Source organism: Gymnodraco acuticeps, unplaced genomic scaffold (genome assembly GCF_902827175.1).
Source record: "Gymnodraco acuticeps unplaced genomic scaffold, fGymAcu1.1, whole genome shotgun sequence".
Classification (NCBI taxonomy): domain Eukaryota; kingdom Metazoa; phylum Chordata; class Actinopteri; order Perciformes; family Bathydraconidae; genus Gymnodraco; species Gymnodraco acuticeps.
The window spans coordinates 2914382-2932178 of NW_022989755.1; the positions used below are offsets into that span (position 1 = coordinate 2914382).

Below are 17797 nucleotides of genomic sequence, written 5' to 3' on the forward strand. Positions count from 1 at the left end.
AATGGACGACTGCAGTTGCCATAGAAACCCTATTAGCCACACAGCACTGTTGTTATCCCGCATGTCTGTCGGACAATTTTAGACCGGTTGTCTCAATGAACATTTAAGTAGGCAGCCACTTTTCTGGCACACCGTTGTGCATACAATAAATTAAACATTTGATATACAAATATTAAACAGCCAGGCACCATTGGAAGAGTCCACTCAGCAGTCAAATAAAAGCCTCGGCATGGGAGTGATTCAAGGCTCATCCAGCAGAAAAGCCATTTGTTATTGGGAGCTAGTGAAATATGAAACGCTTTTAGTCGTTTTGTTTTCATTATCCCGCTCTTATAATCTCCACTAGCTTGTGTCTTTTGATTTGAATTGCATTTGCATTGCTACAAACAACTCCTTTTTGTCACTTTTCTTTTTTCTTTTTTCACATCACAGAGCAATGTTCAGACTGTCTGCTGCCCGCCACAGCCACCACTACTAGCTTTACTTTAAACCAAGCTCAACATGCAGCTGAACGCATTGTTAGCACTGACCCAAAATTGGTGCTGTGTGTGTGTGTGTGTGTGTGTGTGTGTGTGTGTGTGTGTGTGTGTGTGTGTGTGGTGTGTGTGTGTGTGTGTGTGTGTGTGTGTGTGTGTGTGTGTGTGTGTGTGTGTGTGTTGTGTGTGTGTGTGTGTGTGTGTGTGTGTGTGACTTTGTGTGTGTGTGACTTTGTCTATGTGTTTATCCGCATGTATTTTTGCCTCCCCGTGTTCCCAGGTTGACACAGATCACTGCCTCACTCTCACTGCGTTCTGCTCTTTGATTATTTGGCTACATATGCAAAAATACACACACACACACACACTTATTAAGTCACACACACATGCACATATTCTCTCCTTCACTCAGTGTTAGGCAGTGATCCATGGTAAAAGGATGAGATGCTCATGCCCAGAGCACAGCTGAGTCTCCTCAGGGGAACCCTGTGTCCTCTCTGAACACACTATTTTAGCTTTGCAAATACACACACACATTGAAGTATTTTAATTGACTTTTCGTATTTTGTTTGTATGTCAGCGAGCCTCCCTTTATTTCTCTACCTATATGGGTGTGTGTGTGTGCGCCCCTGCCTGCCTCCATGAGTGATGAAGGCAAGCTTGACATTTTCTGCAGCAGAATCCGTTCGGGTCAGTTTACTTCTCACCTCCCCCATCATTACCTCCTATAGGTCACTATAAGCAGGCTGACTCAAATCAACAGGGCTTGGAGGAAGATGGAGTGTGTGTGTGTGTGTGTGTGTGTGTGTGTGTGTGTGTGTGTGTGTGTGTGTGTGTGTGTGTGTGTGTGTGTGTGTGTGTGTGTGTGTGTGTGTGTGTGTGTGTGTGTGTGTGTGTGTGTGAGTGTGTGTGTGTGTGTGTGTGTGTGTGTGTGTGTGTGTGTGTGTTTGGGGGGATGGTGGGTGTTGTGTTCAAGGTTGGTAGGGTGCATGTAGTGAGCAGGAGCTAGGGGACACCCAGGTTTTAGGGACAGTGAGTCTGTCAAATGTGTGCAGTGGACTATGTGAAGATATGAGCTGGTAGATGCAGAGAGAGAGACATCATGAGAGGACAGCTCAGCTTCTTCCATCCTGCTGCACATCAGCACCTTGGAGAGCTCTCTGCTGATCCGCTGTGTGTCTAGTGCCATCATGAGTCATGTTGCGGTAGTGCAGTCTTGTGAAGAAACAAAGGGAAGACCCTGCATATGGACACAGGCTATTATATGTTAAATGTGCAAGGGCAGTTAAGGAGTCATGGGGGTGCAAATGTGCTGTCTCTGCATGTGTGGGAAGTAGGTGGTCATCATTGCTGTGTGATGTGTCCACAGATGGATTTTCTCAGTGTAGGCCTGTGTGACTCAGTCTCCATCTTAGGCATCAATGTATGTTAATCTTTCTGTGTATCTGTGTCACATCATCCATCCCGCTGTATCTGCAAAGTCACCTGTCTGTCTATCTTTGTTTTGACACAGGTTTTTCGTCTCCCCAGGATATGTATGGTTCCCCCTTTCCTCAGCTATTTCCCTCCATTTCCTCCCTTCCTCCTGTCCTTAAATTTGAATTCAACTTGCCTGGCTTCTTCTTCTGTCTCTGTCTCTGGATTTCTACCTGCTCTGCCTGTCTCTATTTGTCTCTCTCCACCTCTGTGTGCATTATGTTAACGGTGCTCTGGGCTATGTGTAGGTAAAGGTCCAGAGACCATCTTTGCGGGCTTGGGCCTCAATGATAATGAGTGGCACACGGTGAGAGTAGTCCGGCGTGGCAAGGGCCTGAAACTCACCGTAGACGACCTGCAGCCTGTCGAAGGTAACCACAGCAGCATTACCTTTTATCCCTTTTAGATTTTCACCATAAAATTAATCTCATCTGCTTGTATTTTGTATACAAATGTTCTATCTGACACATTCCTGGTTGATTTTAATTGTATGTTATGCTAAAAAACCAATATTAAGGGATTTATAAAAAAAAATTAGACAACTTCTGTACCTGTGTAAGTTAATTATTCTGAATAATGACTTTTAATCATAACTGTACATCAAAACACTAGTATAGAATAAGGTGTCGTATGGACCATACTTTGTCTGCTTCTGAACATTTTACGACTACACAGCGATCATTGTGGGAAATAAAGTTCTACCAATGATTATGATCTTGCAATATTCATAAAATATATGCAATCTGCATTAATACTTTCTATATACTTTTTGGGAAAGTTCGCAGTTGAAATTAGTTTGTGATCACTGTTAGTTCAACTGTTTACATAATAGGATGAGAATTAGCTTTATTGTTGGAACAGTTCCACTTGAAACCCAAGTGTCCGTAGCCCTCACCTCTGAAGTTTACCCGCCACCAGGTCAGATGGCGGGCGACCACACCCAGTTGGAGTTCCACAATGTGGAGACGGGTATTGTGACGGAGAAGCGCTTCATGCCTGCCGTGCCTTCCAATTTCATCGGCCACCTTCAGGGCCTGACATTGAACGGCATGCCCTACATTGACCTGTGCAAGAACGGCGACATCGACTACTGCGAGCTCAACGCTGTTATTGGCTATAAGAGCATCGTGGCTGACCCCGTCACCTTCCGCTCCCGCTCCAGCTTTGTCACGTTGCCCACGCTGCAGGCCTACTACTCCATGCACGTCTTCATGCAGTTCAAGACCACGTCCCCCGACGGCCTGGTCCTCTACAACAGGGGAGACGGCAACGACTTCATTGTGATAGAGCTAGTTAAAGGGTGAGCTGTGGTATTTACATTACTCAATGTCTTGCAAAGGAAATTATTAATATGCAGTTAAATATGTGTTAATGGTAATTAATTAATTAATTAATTAATTACGGTTCTTGAAGACAGATGCCCTGAAGTGTATGACCCTGTGTTGTTCTTCATTATGAATATGATTAATTTGTCTTTTTTCTTTCCTCTCTTCTTTTTGGTTCCCTTTCTAGCTACCTACACTACATTTCTGACCTGGGCAATGGAGCACACCTGATCAAGGGCAACTCTAACAGTCCTCTAAATGATAACCACTGGCACAACGTACACATCTCCAGAGACACTAACAATCTCCACACGGTCAAGATTGACACCAAAGTCACCACGCAGACCACCATGGGTGCCAAGAACCTCGACTTAAAGGGTATGCAACAAATACAAGCAGTGATAACACCTCAACAACAGGAGCTGACATGTACTTAACTACTTATACATACACAGTTCTACTGTGTATGTATCTTTTTTCTCTGTTATAAATAACACATGTTTTATATATTGATTCATTGTTTTGATCATCCCCAGGTGACCTGTACATCGGGGGCGTCTCCAAAGAGATGTACCGAGAACTGCCGAAGCTGGTCCACTCCCGCGAGGGCTTCCAGGGTTGCCTAGCAACAGTTGATCTAAATGGCCGACTCCCTGACCTTTTGGCTGATGCACTTGCAACCATTGGACAGGTGGAGAGAGGCTGTGAAGGTGAGGTGCAAACTCGGAAATCACAACCGTAGATCTGTCCCGGTCCCATGTCCCTTCTGCTTTTTCTTTCTTTTTCCATTTACCTCATGCTCTGTGTGATTTGGATAACCCACTAACCCAGCTTTTGGTCTATTCTATGTAAATGTTACTCTTTTGGTTCTCATCTCCTCCTCGATCTTTCTGCACATTGTGTTTTCTCTTTCTTCCACTCTTTCTACAGTTCACAGGCATCTGTGTGCATTGACTAACCATCTAACTTAATTTGCTTGTTTGCTTTTTTGTTTGGCTGACAAAAGTTACATTGATGAAAGCTGACTTGCAAGGTATATCGCTTTGTGTGAGCATGTGAGACACGTGTATGAGAGTGGAAAAAACCTTGTGTGTGTGTGTGTGTGTGTGTGTGTGTGTGTGTGTGTGTGTGTGTGTGTGTGTGTGTGTGTGTGTGTGTGTGTGTGTGTGTGTGTGTGTGTGTGTGTGTGTGTGTGTGTGTGTGTGTGTGTGTGTGTGTGTGTGTGTGTGTGTGTGTGTGTGTGTGTGAGGGTGTGTGTATGTATGTGTGTGTGTGTTGAAACTACCCAGTGGTGTCCAGTCTTGTGTGGATCACAGTGATCCAGAGTCAAAGGTCAAAGGTGACCTGTCCTCTCCTAGCCACCGTAGTGACTTCATCACAGTAGTGACATCACCACCGCCCGACCTGAGTCGACACAGCTCCACCACCCGGGTTGCTTAGCAGCATGCTGTCTAACCCTCCTACTGACTCCCAACCTAACCTTCAATACTCCATTTGTGAATCATTTCACACCCTTTCCTCCACGCCTCATGTTAAAAATACATCAAAAGAGAACTAAGTTTAGAGCTTTAACTGCGTTTACATGCACTAAATATTCATTTGATGCCCTTATTCTGAAATAGACAATATTCCTATTAAGCAATTTAAATGGCTAATGAAAATAAATAATTAACTCATATTACCATTGCAGGCATCTAAATAGGATTGTTTCTGTATTTTTCCATTGGGGGCATACTAATTTTACTGTGCAAACATTCCCTCTTTCATTACATCAGCCACCTTTTTGACGAGGTAGCGATTATTTAGGAATATTTAAAAACCTGTTCATATTCTTCGATGATGTTTAAAAGTAGGTGTGTTTTTTATTCCGAATAGAAATGGGGCTTCTCTTTCTGGCATGTTTTTATAAAATGAACATAACTAAAGTTAAAACCACAATAAGGATGCATATTCTGAATGAATTGTATTCTCTTCACAAAGAAGGCTCGTAAAACCTGAATAATATCACATATTTCTTAATCTGATAATGCTACATTCAGAAAAGGCCTTATTCCGTATGTTCAAACCATATATGACTTGTGAAATTGTGAGTATTGCCAAATTCAGAATAAAGTGTAACAATAGTGGGCATGTAAATGTAGTCATTGTCCTCCTGTGTGTTTTTAACACAAGGCGTGGAGTAAACGGGGACCGACTGCTGAAGAGAGAGTATTGAGATGAAGGCCTTTAAACATAACTCTGCCTTCTTATGTTTAACCGCTCCTCCTGTCCTTGCCCCACTCATCCAGGCTCACCTCCTGCATGCTCTCCACATTTTTGGCTCTTATCACCTCGTAACACAGATTCCAGTTCAGTTTTGGTTCAGTTTATAATCATGATCAAGCATATTTTGTCAGTGTAAAGAATGGGAGCCTATCCACCATATCGTAGTCTCATAAAGATCTCCTACTAACACTACTAATCATAACATCATTGCAGCACAACAACAGTCTACCCAAAATGTCTCAAGGAAATGCGGTCTAAAAAATAACCAGACAGTACTGGCATACTGTTGTGAAAAAACAATGGGCTCCAGACAAAATCATAAAAGTATGTATCCTGACTTTTGCAACTCCCCCCCCACCACCACCTCTCTGTCACTGCAGGTCCCAGCACTACATGTCAAGAAGACTCTTGTTCAAATCAGGGAGTTTGTTTGCAGCAGTGGGAGGGCTTCACCTGCGACTGCAGCATGACGTCGTATGCTGGGCCGCTATGCAATGATGGTGAGTCTCTGCTTTCCATTATCTCCCTCAGCACTCGGTGTGGACGGCTGCACTAAGAATGTTAAATAAACACATTTTGTAGAATCTATAGCAACACTATGCGTCAATCCTCACTCTAAATGTCTCTAAACTGCAGAAAACACACCTTAATATATAACTGCATGTCTCAAATCTATGCAATCACATGCTTTGGTTGGAAACGCTGAATCAAACATGTTTTTGTGTGCATGATATCAGAGCCACCAGGTGAGGGCACTGTCAACTGTTGATTCATAAGTGGCACAAAAACAGCACCTGCTAAATGTCCAGTTTGGTTATTGTAATTCTCTGTAATAATGCCCTCGTTACACGACACGATTAACACATTATCCTCAGCGGCCTTTCGAGGAACACACTTGATGATTATTGAGTCACCCTGCAGCGAGTCCTACTGTACCATTGAATGCTGTTATTGTTATGAGTTACATTTTGCAGTCAGCCTCCTGCAGTAACGTTACCAAGTATTCTGGGATATACTTTCTCAGAATGTACGAGGAACCAGATAAGTGTTAAGGGCCAGTCAACTGACATTTCAGTTGTATTATTACTTGTGTATTAAACATTTAGCAGAGAAAAAGCATAGATGCCATCTGCAGTACAATCTGATGCCAGATAGAACGGTGTATGGCATATCCACATGCTTGCATATAAACAAAATTATCCGTGTGGGACAGCTGGGACCACTTATATCTTTGGCCGTGATGGAGGCGTGGTGGTTTACACGTGGCCCCCTAATGAGCGTCCCAGCACCAGAGCAGACCGCCTGGCCCTGGGGTTCAGCACACAACAGAAACACGCCACTCTGCTGCGGGTTGACAGCGCGTCTGGTCTCGGAGACTACCTTCAGCTGCAGATAGTAAGTGCACACCCCTGCATTCAAATACAATCCCAAAGAAGAATGTTTCTTTTCATACTTATGAATCATTAAAGTTGATTTACATGTTGCTCTTCCCTGATATCAATGTATATACTAATCATACATTCTTCATTGAGAACCATTATCTTCTTTAAAAGAGGGATCTGGACAAAATGGCTGTCTAAAGAAATTAAATGGCACCGGAGAAACTAACAGGATTGTATTCCAATAATATAATTGGACTCACATTGGACAGTTTTTTAAAAAGTGGGGGAGCAGTCGAAACAAATGCAGCAAAACCAGAGATAAAAAATTTAAATAAATCACTAATCCTTGTTTTTGTCAATACATTTCAAACAATGCAACTCCGCTGCAGAATCAAAGATTCAGGAGTGTTCTGCTAAACAGACTAGTTTAGCCTTTGACCAACAGCCTAAAGCTGAGATGAGCAGCGGGTTACAGACATCCCGTGTTCTTAATCCACCCCCAGTTTTATTTCAGATTTTCAAGCTTTTTCTCTTCCATCCAAACTAACGCTGACTCGTGCAACACTTGAGGCAATCCTCTGAGTGCTCTTGAGCATCAAAATGTTTTATACAACTTGTTTTACATATGCAGTAGTAATCCCGGACACAAGTTCACAGGCAACAAGTGGGAGCACACATTTTTAGGATTTATTAAACACAATAAACCGAGTCCTGAAAAACAAACAAAGAAACGATATCCCTTTTCGTGTCTCTCCTCCTCAGGACAAAGGCAACATTAGAGTAGTGTTTAATGTCGGCACTGATGACATCAACATCGAGGAGAGCTCCAAGTTTGTCAACGATGGAAAGTATCACATAATTCGATTCACTCGCAGCGGAGGCAATGCAACCCTTCAACTGGACGACCTGCCAGTCATCGAGCGCTATCCCTCAGGTAGGCCCCGCCCACATCAGCCCAACCCCCCAATCCCACCACAGCACTGCCTGTCCCGGGACAGAGCTAACTACACCTTAGAAAATCAGCCAAGCTCCTGATTGGTGAATCACATCCTATAAATGTTTATATCCAAACACTGAGTTTGAGAAATACAATTGCAACTTTGTTTGATGTTATTGTGTTTGAAATGAAATATGAGTGATCTGATAATGAAACGTGACTTTTTAAAACATAAAACAAGATAGTTTTTTCAATAGCTTGTATATGTATCATGTTAGGACTGTTAAATAGCGTTAAAGGTAATTTATGAAAATATTCAATTCGGGTGTCAGTTGTTTTTCTCACCATAAAAGAAAATAATAACAGTTGGTGCATCTTTGGACAAACAATAATTTAAAATCATGTCGTACTTTTTTAAATGGTTAACTAGAGAGTAAAAAATAAGAATAAAAAGTGTATTTTGTTGAACATACCTTTTGTTTTTATATTTGTTTTTGTTTTTATATTTAAAGTGGTAATATAGGATAGCAGTCTTTAACGCAATGAGGTCGAGGCTTCAGGTAGCTGATAGTTAAAATGCTAAATGCTAGTTGTGTTGAGGTGTGTGTGAGGGTTCTTCCTGTATGTAACTCTAAACTCAGTCAGTCATATAGACAGTATGTGGCAGCTGTAACATTATTTCCCTGTGCTCTTTCAGATGTTAACCCCTGAAATGTCTCTTTAAATTAAACCCAATGAACAGAGAGTAAGAGTCCGCTCACTGGAAACGTAATGAATTTAAATTCTCTTCTCTTAGCACATAAAGCTCACCTTAACGCAGTGACATGCTAACAATGAGCAGACCATTACTTTCTTTTCATTGCTGTTCTTTTTGTATCCAGCTCCTGTACCACGTATGGATGTGCGTAATTACTACTGTGTTTTCATCTCTAAATTAAAGGCAACATTGATAACGAGCGCCTGGCCATCGCCAGACAGCGAATCCCCTATCGGCTCGGTCGAGTAGTTGACGATTGGCTACTCGACAAAGGTAAAAACCCTGATTAAAATTCCTTAAAACTTTGAGCTTAAAAAATACAAGACAGTTGAATATACGTTATTGTGCACCATCAACTAACATCTAAAAATAAATCCATAACTAGTATTTAAAAGTTGGGCAGCTGTAGTGTGTAATACTGTGTAAACTGTAGTGCCTGTGAACGTATCTTGTTAGTGTGTATCTGATAATATCAGGTTAAAGGGACGATGGAGAGATATAAATGTGAATAAATCAGAAAATAGTAAAAGTACTGATAAAAGATGCTTTATTAAGACTGGTAAATAATTCTGTTTTTTATCAAATTGTAAAAAATAAAGCATTTATTAAAGATTATATGTTGAAAACTAAAATGTAAATTAAAGTATATGTAAAGTATTGTGACACGGAAGAATTATGTAAATTTGAAATGACTAATAGAGCAATGCTTTTTGAAAAAAAAAAAGTGTAAAAGTTTTCCTCCTAAACATCAGCAGAGCTCCTTAAATAGCCTCTAGTCCCTTTAACAGTGAGCAGTCCTAGAGCTTATAACCTGTGCATGCTTCATAGGGCTGTTTCAACAGTTCTCTGTCTCTCTGTCTGCCTGTCTGTTGCTCCTTCAAATACAATGTTGTGCCGCACAGCCATCACCATAGCAACCATCTGTCAGCCCCGTCTTCTCGGGACCCTCTGACTCCTCTCATCTGCTGCCTCTTCATCCTCCTCCTCCTCGACTTCTCAGTCCCTTCTTCCTCTTCTCCTTCTTCTCTGTTTTCTGTTCCCACTCTTATCTCTCACTGTCTCAGCTCTCTCCACGGTTCTCCACGGCTTCAATTTGCTCTGCCATGCTTAATCTATCCCATCCTCTCACCATGGCTTGGGGGTGGTGGATTGTGTAACACTCAAACACTCTCGTGTGTGTATGTATGCACGTATGTGACCACTGGTATGTATGTGTGTGTGACTGTATTTGCGTGTGTTTTGTCCTCCTTCCTTCCTGGTGTGCGTGTTTGTGTGTGTGTGTGTGTGTGTGTGTGTGTGTGTGTGTGTGTGTGTGTGTGTGTGTGTGTGTGTGTGTGTGTGTGTGTGTGTGTGTGTGTGTGTGTGTGTGTGTGCGTGCGTGTGTGCGTGTGTCCATGTAGGTCGCCAGCTGACCATCTTCAACAGCCAGACGACGGTGCGTGTAGGTGGAGGTGGAGGAGAGCGCAATGCAGGCATGTTCCAGGGTCAGCTTTCCGGACTTTACTACAACGGCCTCCGCATCCTCAACATGGCCGCCGAGGTGCACCCGCACATCAAGGTGGACGGCAGCGCGCGGCTGGTCGGAGACATGCCGTCCTCCTCCATCACGCCGCAGTCCAGTGCTGCAGCTGGAGGGAACCGCTCTGACTCCGCCCCCTCCATAAGTGACATCACAACCACCACAGCCACAAACAAGAAACAGGGTGCCACTCAGCAGGTCAGAGCTCATTATTACAGCGTGTATATGGAGAATAGGGGTGTTGGGACATATTGATATTGACAAAACTGGGATATTTGATGAATTAAATATTTGTGTCGTGTAAATATTACACACCCACCACCTCTTAAACCACACATTTGTACAGTTATTATTACAGATGATCTCTCCACCTCCATACACTTGAATCCTGAGTGTAATTCATTTTCCAAAAAAGAGACAAAAGCCCAATAAGACTAGTTGAAGATACATTTTGTATAGATAGCCCCATCATATTGCTATCTAAAATTCTTCAGGCTGAAGACAAATCTGATATTTTGACAGCCCTAAAGAAAAACTCAATAAATCCCTGCTTTGTGTAGTCAGAGATAAACTTGTATGTTATTCCTCAGATTGATATGTCCTATCACCCACTTTCATCATCCTTTGGTGTGACAATTGGTAATGAAAAAGTGATAATGTGCTTTGATAAGTTGTTTTTCCAACTCAATAAGAGGATTAGCCAACAAACCACCCACTAATAAAGCGCCTGAGGGAAGCAAGATGTGTCATGAGGAGTGGGATTGTTTTAAACTACACTTAAGGCGAGTTTATAGCGCACATTTTGTATAGAATTCAGGTGTTTTACAAGAGGCCATTAAAAGTCCCATGTCATGCTTTTCCAGTTGTAGCTTTTTATACATGTAAACGGTCTGCAAAGTCACAAACCCTCAAAGTACACCCTGTAGCGAGTAAAACTCTAACACAGAAAAGACCTGTCTATGCTGCCCCAGAACGCCTCGTTGGAGATTTCTCTTTTTCCATTTTCATAGTGACGTAACGATACCCAGGTCCAAATGGACCAATCCGCGGAGCTCCTCACACACACACACTCACTCAGCCTTATCAGTTCTCATCCGCGGATCTCCACACACAAACACACTCACAGCCTGGCTGAGTTCCGCGGCGTCTCGCTGTCTCGCAGACCCCACGCAGCAACCAGTAATACAGCTCACACTGTCCGCTCCTCGAGCCTCAAAGGGCGGAGCAGCGAGCCCCGCAACGTCCCGCCAACGCGGCACCCAGACCCCACGCAGCATTCTCATCTGTTTGTCATTACTGGTGTCATTTTCTGGTTGCTAGCAAACGCCATTGTGACACATAAACACTGATGTTCCGCTGTAACGGTGGTGGACTCATCAGAACAGAGTTGGCGAGCTGACCAATCAGAGCACAGTGGGCTCACAGGGAGGGGGGGGGGGGGGCAGGAGCTCCAACAAGGCGTGTAGGACAGAGAATGAATTCACATACTTTACAGAGAAACCAATGTGATTTTGGAACATTGAACAATGTAGACCTCAACAATGGAATTATGATCAGTAGAAATAGCCATGTCGTGGGACCTTTAAAAACTAGGGCCGGGACTTTAACGCGTTAATTAAGATTAATTAATTACACAAAAATTAACGCGTTAAAAAAATTAACGCATTTTAATCGCACTTATTTTTGCACCGCGGAACGTTTCTCACTGGATGAGTTTCAGGCGTACCGATTATACTGGAGCACCAACTAACGTTCATGACTTCAGACAACAACAAACCACAGTGAACAACAGTGGGAAATGTTGTTTTAAAAAACGGACGGATGGAAGCGTCGATAAGAGCACGGTTGTGTGCAAATTATGCAAAAAGGAATTCGCATATCACCGCAGCACATCATGCCTCAAGTATCACCTCAATGCAAAACATATAGCAGCTAGCGTGGAAGCTAGCGTGGACGTTAGCCTCTTTTATCGCGTTCACACCAAAAAGAGCCGGTACTAAAATGAGTTCATGAGAACCTTTTTACCCCCACGAAAGTCCCTGCTAGAGAGCAGAGAGCTGCTAGAGAGCAGGGACTTTCGTACGGCTCTCTTGTGAGAAAAGAGCTATATTTCTGATTGGCTGGGCGGATTGCAAACCACGCCCCGTAAAACTCCCAAAAAGTGTTGTGAAGCCGCCATTTTATTATCCTCGCATTAGCATTATTAGCATTAGCCCAGCGCAGAAACGCAGAGAGACTAACTTATGGCAACACAAAATAAAACATGGGAGCGGTGGAGATGAGGAGGTGTCGGCGTTCTGGCGATTTACTCGGAAGGCTGCTGGGACTCCCAGCAGCTTCTACTGAAGCCAGTCCCCAACTCCGGGGACTTCCGGCCGGGGACTTTGGGCGGCAGTATACGCCGTGAAGTGGTTTGCGGCCTGCCAGTAAACCCAAAGCAGAAGAAGAAGAAGTGACGTCAGCGGCTTCATTTGCCTAATCCTCCCCCAGGTTCAAAGAGTTCTCATGAACTAAATTCTCATGAACCTTTGTGGGAAAAGTACTGCGGTGTGACTGCGCCTAATGGTATACTAAAATCCATGTGAAAAAAATTGCTTCTCACTGTTCTTAGGTCAAATATGTATATGTGATTAAAAATGCGATTAATTTCGATTAATTAATTACAAAGCCTCTAATTAATTCGATTAATTTTTGTAATCGAGTCCCGGCCCTATTAAAAACACAAATAAAATATATAGATTTTTTTTTATGTATCAAAAAGATGAATTTAAGGTAGTCCAGGATCTAAGCACATTGTTGATAATGATAAATGCTCAAGATTCAGCTAGACATCACAATGATTAACCTATCTCTGTTCTAAGGTTACTTTTTTGGGTTGGTTATTATTATTTAAAGAATGTTGAGTGGATATATCCTATGATTAATAGGAAATATGGTGTTACTTCTAGAACACTTGTTTTTTAACTTTGTAATTTCCCTATAAATATATAATTAAAAGCAAGTTTAAGGTGACAAGGACAAGTAAAAAGGGGTGGTCGAACCATTAGGTGAGGTTGAGATTAAATGGTCATGTTTTGTATATCATCAGTAAGTTTGCTTTGCTCTTTGGAGTGAAGTAACTAAATAATGCTTTAATCACTTCTTACTTCACTTGTAAACAATTCTGTCTAATTGTTACTGTTATGGAATGCAAGAATGTGTGTCTACTCTGACACTGCCAAACAATCAACTATCAATAAGAAAACTGCTTTCAAATTAATCAAAATGTCTCTATTGCAATGCCTTTTCTCAGCAAATGCAAAAAAAATGGTCTTCTTCCTTATAAATAATTTACACAGTAGTATTTTTATTTGCCCAGTAACATCATCTTTATGACATGCAAGCTATCGGGGAGCCAAAAACATCTCATCAATAAAAGGCTCACATACACACTTCATTCTTGTGCTACAGCTCATTCTCAGGAGTGGCTCCACTAAGTGGTCCCTACCCACTGAATTACAGGAGGGGAAATGTTTGTGTTAATGGAGGCTGTAATAGCTTTTCCATAATATACGCCTAGTAAACTGAGGCCAAAGGGACTCTACAATAGAAACACATCATTTTGGATTGAGGCATTTTTATAGTGGATGTAACTGTAGTCAATGCTAATGTCAGAGGAAACATCATCAGCAGGTACAACACACACTCTTTTTGTTTAGATCACTAGTGCGATGTTGCCAGGCTCTTTGTGGGTGTTTGTGTACTGCAGTTCTTCTTCTGTGTTATAAAACTCTGCCTGCCGCACTGAAAAATATATTTTTTTCTCCCAATGATACAAGTTGCCATGGAGATAGTGAGCCCCACTACTACCTGCTGCTTGCATTCGCTCTCCCAATCCAGACTCCCATAGAGAATAGCTCCTCTGTGTATAAACCGCCAGCTGTTTCAGGCATAAATAATAGAACGCAGAGAGCTGTGAGCTAAGCCTCAGGCATCAATAATGGATGCGTGAGCTGGAGGGATTGCGCTGCCGAGTGACAGCGTTAGCACGTGCGCGTTTTCACACCTTCACCTCTCAATCTCTCTGTGTTGATGTTTTTTTTAAGTAAACTCTTCCTGCTCTGGCGACATGCTGATGTCAGTGCTAAATATGGGATGCAGGGGAGTCGCACACTGGAGTCAATATGAATGTAAGAGAACTAGGTCAGAGCTATATGTATGCTCAATATGATGCAGTGTGTGTGTGTTAGCTCGTCAAATCACTCCTTCTGGCCCCCAAACTGTGTGTGTGCTGGTCTCGTTATAAAAGAGTCTACTGCTTATCCACTAAGGCTGCCTAGTGTTGCCTGGCAACCAACCTGGCTTCAATCAGTGCACACGTACGTACAAAGTGAACACAGATAAATGCACACACACAAACACTCAGGTGGATTCAGAACAATAGGCATGAATTGCAGCACATTGCATCAGAGGAGGGGCAGCAAGGGATGTCTTCAAAAAGGGGCTCCGGGGCAAAGCCATTTATCGATTTCACACACACGCCATGTGTTCTGGTGTGTTTCGAAGCAGATCTGCCTGATTCGCCCCATGGGTTCACTCGTACCGGCAGTACTTTGTTCATTAGGAATGTGTTATGTCCCTCTTCTCCTGAAGTCCACAGTTTGTTGTTTGAGGTATTTTTTGGGGCATTTTGAAAAGTGGAAGAGATTAATAATGCATAACAGCTGAGCACCAGCGAGAAGAAGATTTTGTCTGTCTGGGGTTGTGTGTGTGTGTGTGTGTGTGTGTGTGTGTGTGTGTGTGTGTGTGTGTGTGTGTGTGTGTGTGTGTGTGTGTGTGTGTGTGTGTGTGTGTGTGTGTGTGTGTGCTAGAGGCTGTTCTGACTCACAGAGTACTAGTTTTGATGTCTGTCTGGGGATGTGTGTGTGTGTGTGTGTGTGTGTGTGTGTGTGTGTGTGTGTGTGTGTGTGTGTGTGTGTGTGTGTGTGTGTGTGTGTGTGTGTGTGTGTGTGTGTGTGTGTGTGTGTGTGTGTGCGCTAGAGGCTGTTCTGACTCGCAGAGTACTAGTTTTGATGTCTGTCTGGGGATGTGTGTGTGTGTGTGTGTGTGTGTGTGTGTGTGTGTGTGTGTGTGTGTGTGTGTGTGTGTGTGTGTGTGAGTGAGTGAGTGAGTGAGTGTGTGCATGTGCTAGAGGCTGCTCTGACTCACAGAGTTCTAGTTTTGATGTCTGTCTGTCTGTGGACGTGTGTGTGTGTACCTGTGTTTTATGGGAAGACTGATAGAAGAAACCTGAGTCTCCAAGCGCCACCTGATTGGCTATCAGGAATCAGCTGACCCAGACACTTCCACAAGCCCTCTGAACATCCCATCCTCCTTCCCTGTCCTTTTTTTTTCATGCTATGTTCTCCACATCTCTCTCTTGCATTTTTCTTCCGCTCGCTATCCATCTCCTGGAGACACTTTCTCACTCCTCCCCATACTGTAGCTCACTTTTTCTCTTTTTCTTTCTTCTCACTCTCCTTTGCTCTCTCCCTCCATATCTTTCCATATTTACCCGTCAACCCCCACCCCCCCTCTTCTCTCCTCCCTCCTCCCTTTCGCTCTGTGTTTGAGCTCCAGTGATAGGCTGTTAATGCAGGCGGTGTATGAGTCTATCTCACCATCTGCAGTAGTGGAGCTAGCTTCTCTCCTCTCTCGCCAGGATCTCTTCATCAGCCTGCCAACTTCAGCCTGATTTAGTGTGCGCTGGTGTGCCTGTGTAGATGTGTCTAAATAGAAGTAGAGCAATGGAGCATGTTTGGCTGTTATAGAGCTTGTGTGTGTGCATGTGTGTTGGATTTCCAGTTGTGAAAGTAGCAGACAATCTGTTGAGTCTTCTGCAAGAGTGTGTGAGGACAAAGTGCAGCTACTATGTGTGAACTAGGCAGTCAGGGAGGCATTGACGGTCGTTGGCACTGTTCGGCTGCTCAGGTACAGATTTTGCTCTTTTAGCATGCAGATATTCTTCTTTGTACTTCTTCTCTCTTTCCTTCTGTGTGTGTATTTTTTCCCTTCTTATCGTTGTGGATCTGTGTCCTTTAATATGTCAGCATGCTCTATTGATAGACTGTGAAAAGATGGGGACAAAGAAGGAGGGTGAGAGTGAGGGGCGGTGGTTTCTTGGGCATATCTCTTTGGTACATCCACTTTGAACTTAATTTGTGTTTGGCATGTCTCTAGATTTCCTCGGGTTCATTGTTTCCCATGTGATAGGTGGATCGATAGTCCCTTGACACCTTGCCGGTTGAATGGGGGGGGGTCAGTTGACCACAGATCAGAGGAGGGGCCTTATTATATTTGCTTGTCTGCTTTTTTTAGCATATTTTAGGATTCAGAACACATTCCTGTAGGGGGACATAGCTGTCTTTCAGATCAATATTCGAGCATGGGAGCTCGACATTGATCAGTGACAGAAATGGGTGTTTCCTACTGGCTGATTGGTTTTGGATCCTAGCAAAAGCACAGAGGTTTATCGAATGGCTGGATTCCAGAGGCTAAGCTCATGCTCCCAGCATTTGACAGCCCAGTAGGCAGAACTGATTGGAAAGGCAGTGGAGGAAAGAGACAGAGTCAAGCATCAATAACTGTATATATGTTTCAGGCCAATCTGAACCACAGTAGACTTGTCAGAAACGAGACCACACAACACAAAGCCAGTGCAGGCTTTTTCAGATGAATACACTAAGTGGTTTGCGCCCCTAATCTTACGTAATACACTGTATGTTCTTCCAAAAACAAGAGGCAAGGGAATGAAGAAACCAAGGACAGAGAAGAAAGCGTAATGAATTTCTGTTTGAAACACTGCCTGTAGGTTTCAGCCGGTTTCAGCTAAGACATCATCGACCACTTAGTGCTTTGATTTGGTTCAGATTCTGGTCTGATTGTAATCTGCCTCTAGAGCTCTTCTCTTTTAAAGCTCTGCCGCGCTCTCCTTTATTCTGTGGGTTACTAACATCTACTGCAATGCATCACAATCCAATTTTAATTTAGCGCTGGCACTGAGCGCCCAGTGTGTTTGAACACACACACATTCACATCTCTCATAGCGGAGCGTCAAGGCGGGCGATGTTTAGCAGTAGTTCATGAATATGCGGAGCACATTAGCACGGTGTTAAGTAAAGACCGCAGCACTTTGAAGTCTTCCTCCTGCTCCTCCTATCCCCTCTTCTTTTCTTTCTCCTTCTCCCCAATTCCCCTAAAATTCCTTTTATCCATCCATCTATCTCTCAATCCCCCCCCTTTTTTTCTCATACTCTGGCTGCAATGGCAAATCAATGCCCTGGTCTCACAGAGGGTGCACACTCCTCTTTTTTTTATTCCCCATCATTTTTAACAGCCTGAACTTAGAGTTGCCATGGCAACAGGAGGAGCAAGGATGGAGAGGAAGGGCGCCTTATCCATCGAGAGGGAGCAAGGCACGCAGAATGAGTGGTTGTTGAGATATTAGCTGCTCGATGTAGGTTAGAGAGTGAATGTAAGGGGGTCATTGACATGGTGCTGATGAAGAAGTGTTGAATAAATGTGATTTCAATGAACCAGAATGAGCTTAAGTGGAAGTTTCCATGAAAACTTGAGTTTTATTCCTCTCTTTGGCTTCACACTGCACATTGTTCAACACCTATGTACACTAGCCAATATCAGA

At 43.2% G+C, this 17797-nt stretch overlaps 1 protein-coding gene across 19 annotated transcripts in view; it reads left to right on the forward strand.

The window, feature by feature from the left end:
• The window catches only part of nrxn1a (neurexin 1a), a 57796-nt gene that overhangs the window by 36275 nt on the left and 3724 nt on the right, over positions 1–17797 (forward strand). For 12 of the 19 annotated variants that reach the window (XM_034212855.1, XM_034212932.1, XM_034212824.1 and 9 more), the window contains 9 exons: positions 2201–2323; positions 2871–3252; positions 3465–3655; positions 3814–3987; positions 5923–6042; positions 6756–6937; positions 7687–7858; positions 8802–8891; positions 10019–10335. In XM_034212855.1, the coding sequence (XP_034068746.1) occupies positions 2201–2323; positions 2871–3252; positions 3465–3655; positions 3814–3987; positions 5923–6042; positions 6756–6937; positions 7687–7858; positions 8802–8891; positions 10019–10335 (1751 nt within the window). The remainder of the gene's footprint in view (positions 1–2200; positions 2324–2870; positions 3253–3464; positions 3656–3813; positions 3988–5922; positions 6043–6755; positions 6938–7686; positions 7859–8801; positions 8892–10018; positions 10336–17797) is intronic. The other 7 variants (XM_034212891.1, XM_034212898.1, XM_034212942.1 and 4 more) reach the window with 1 other exon arrangement.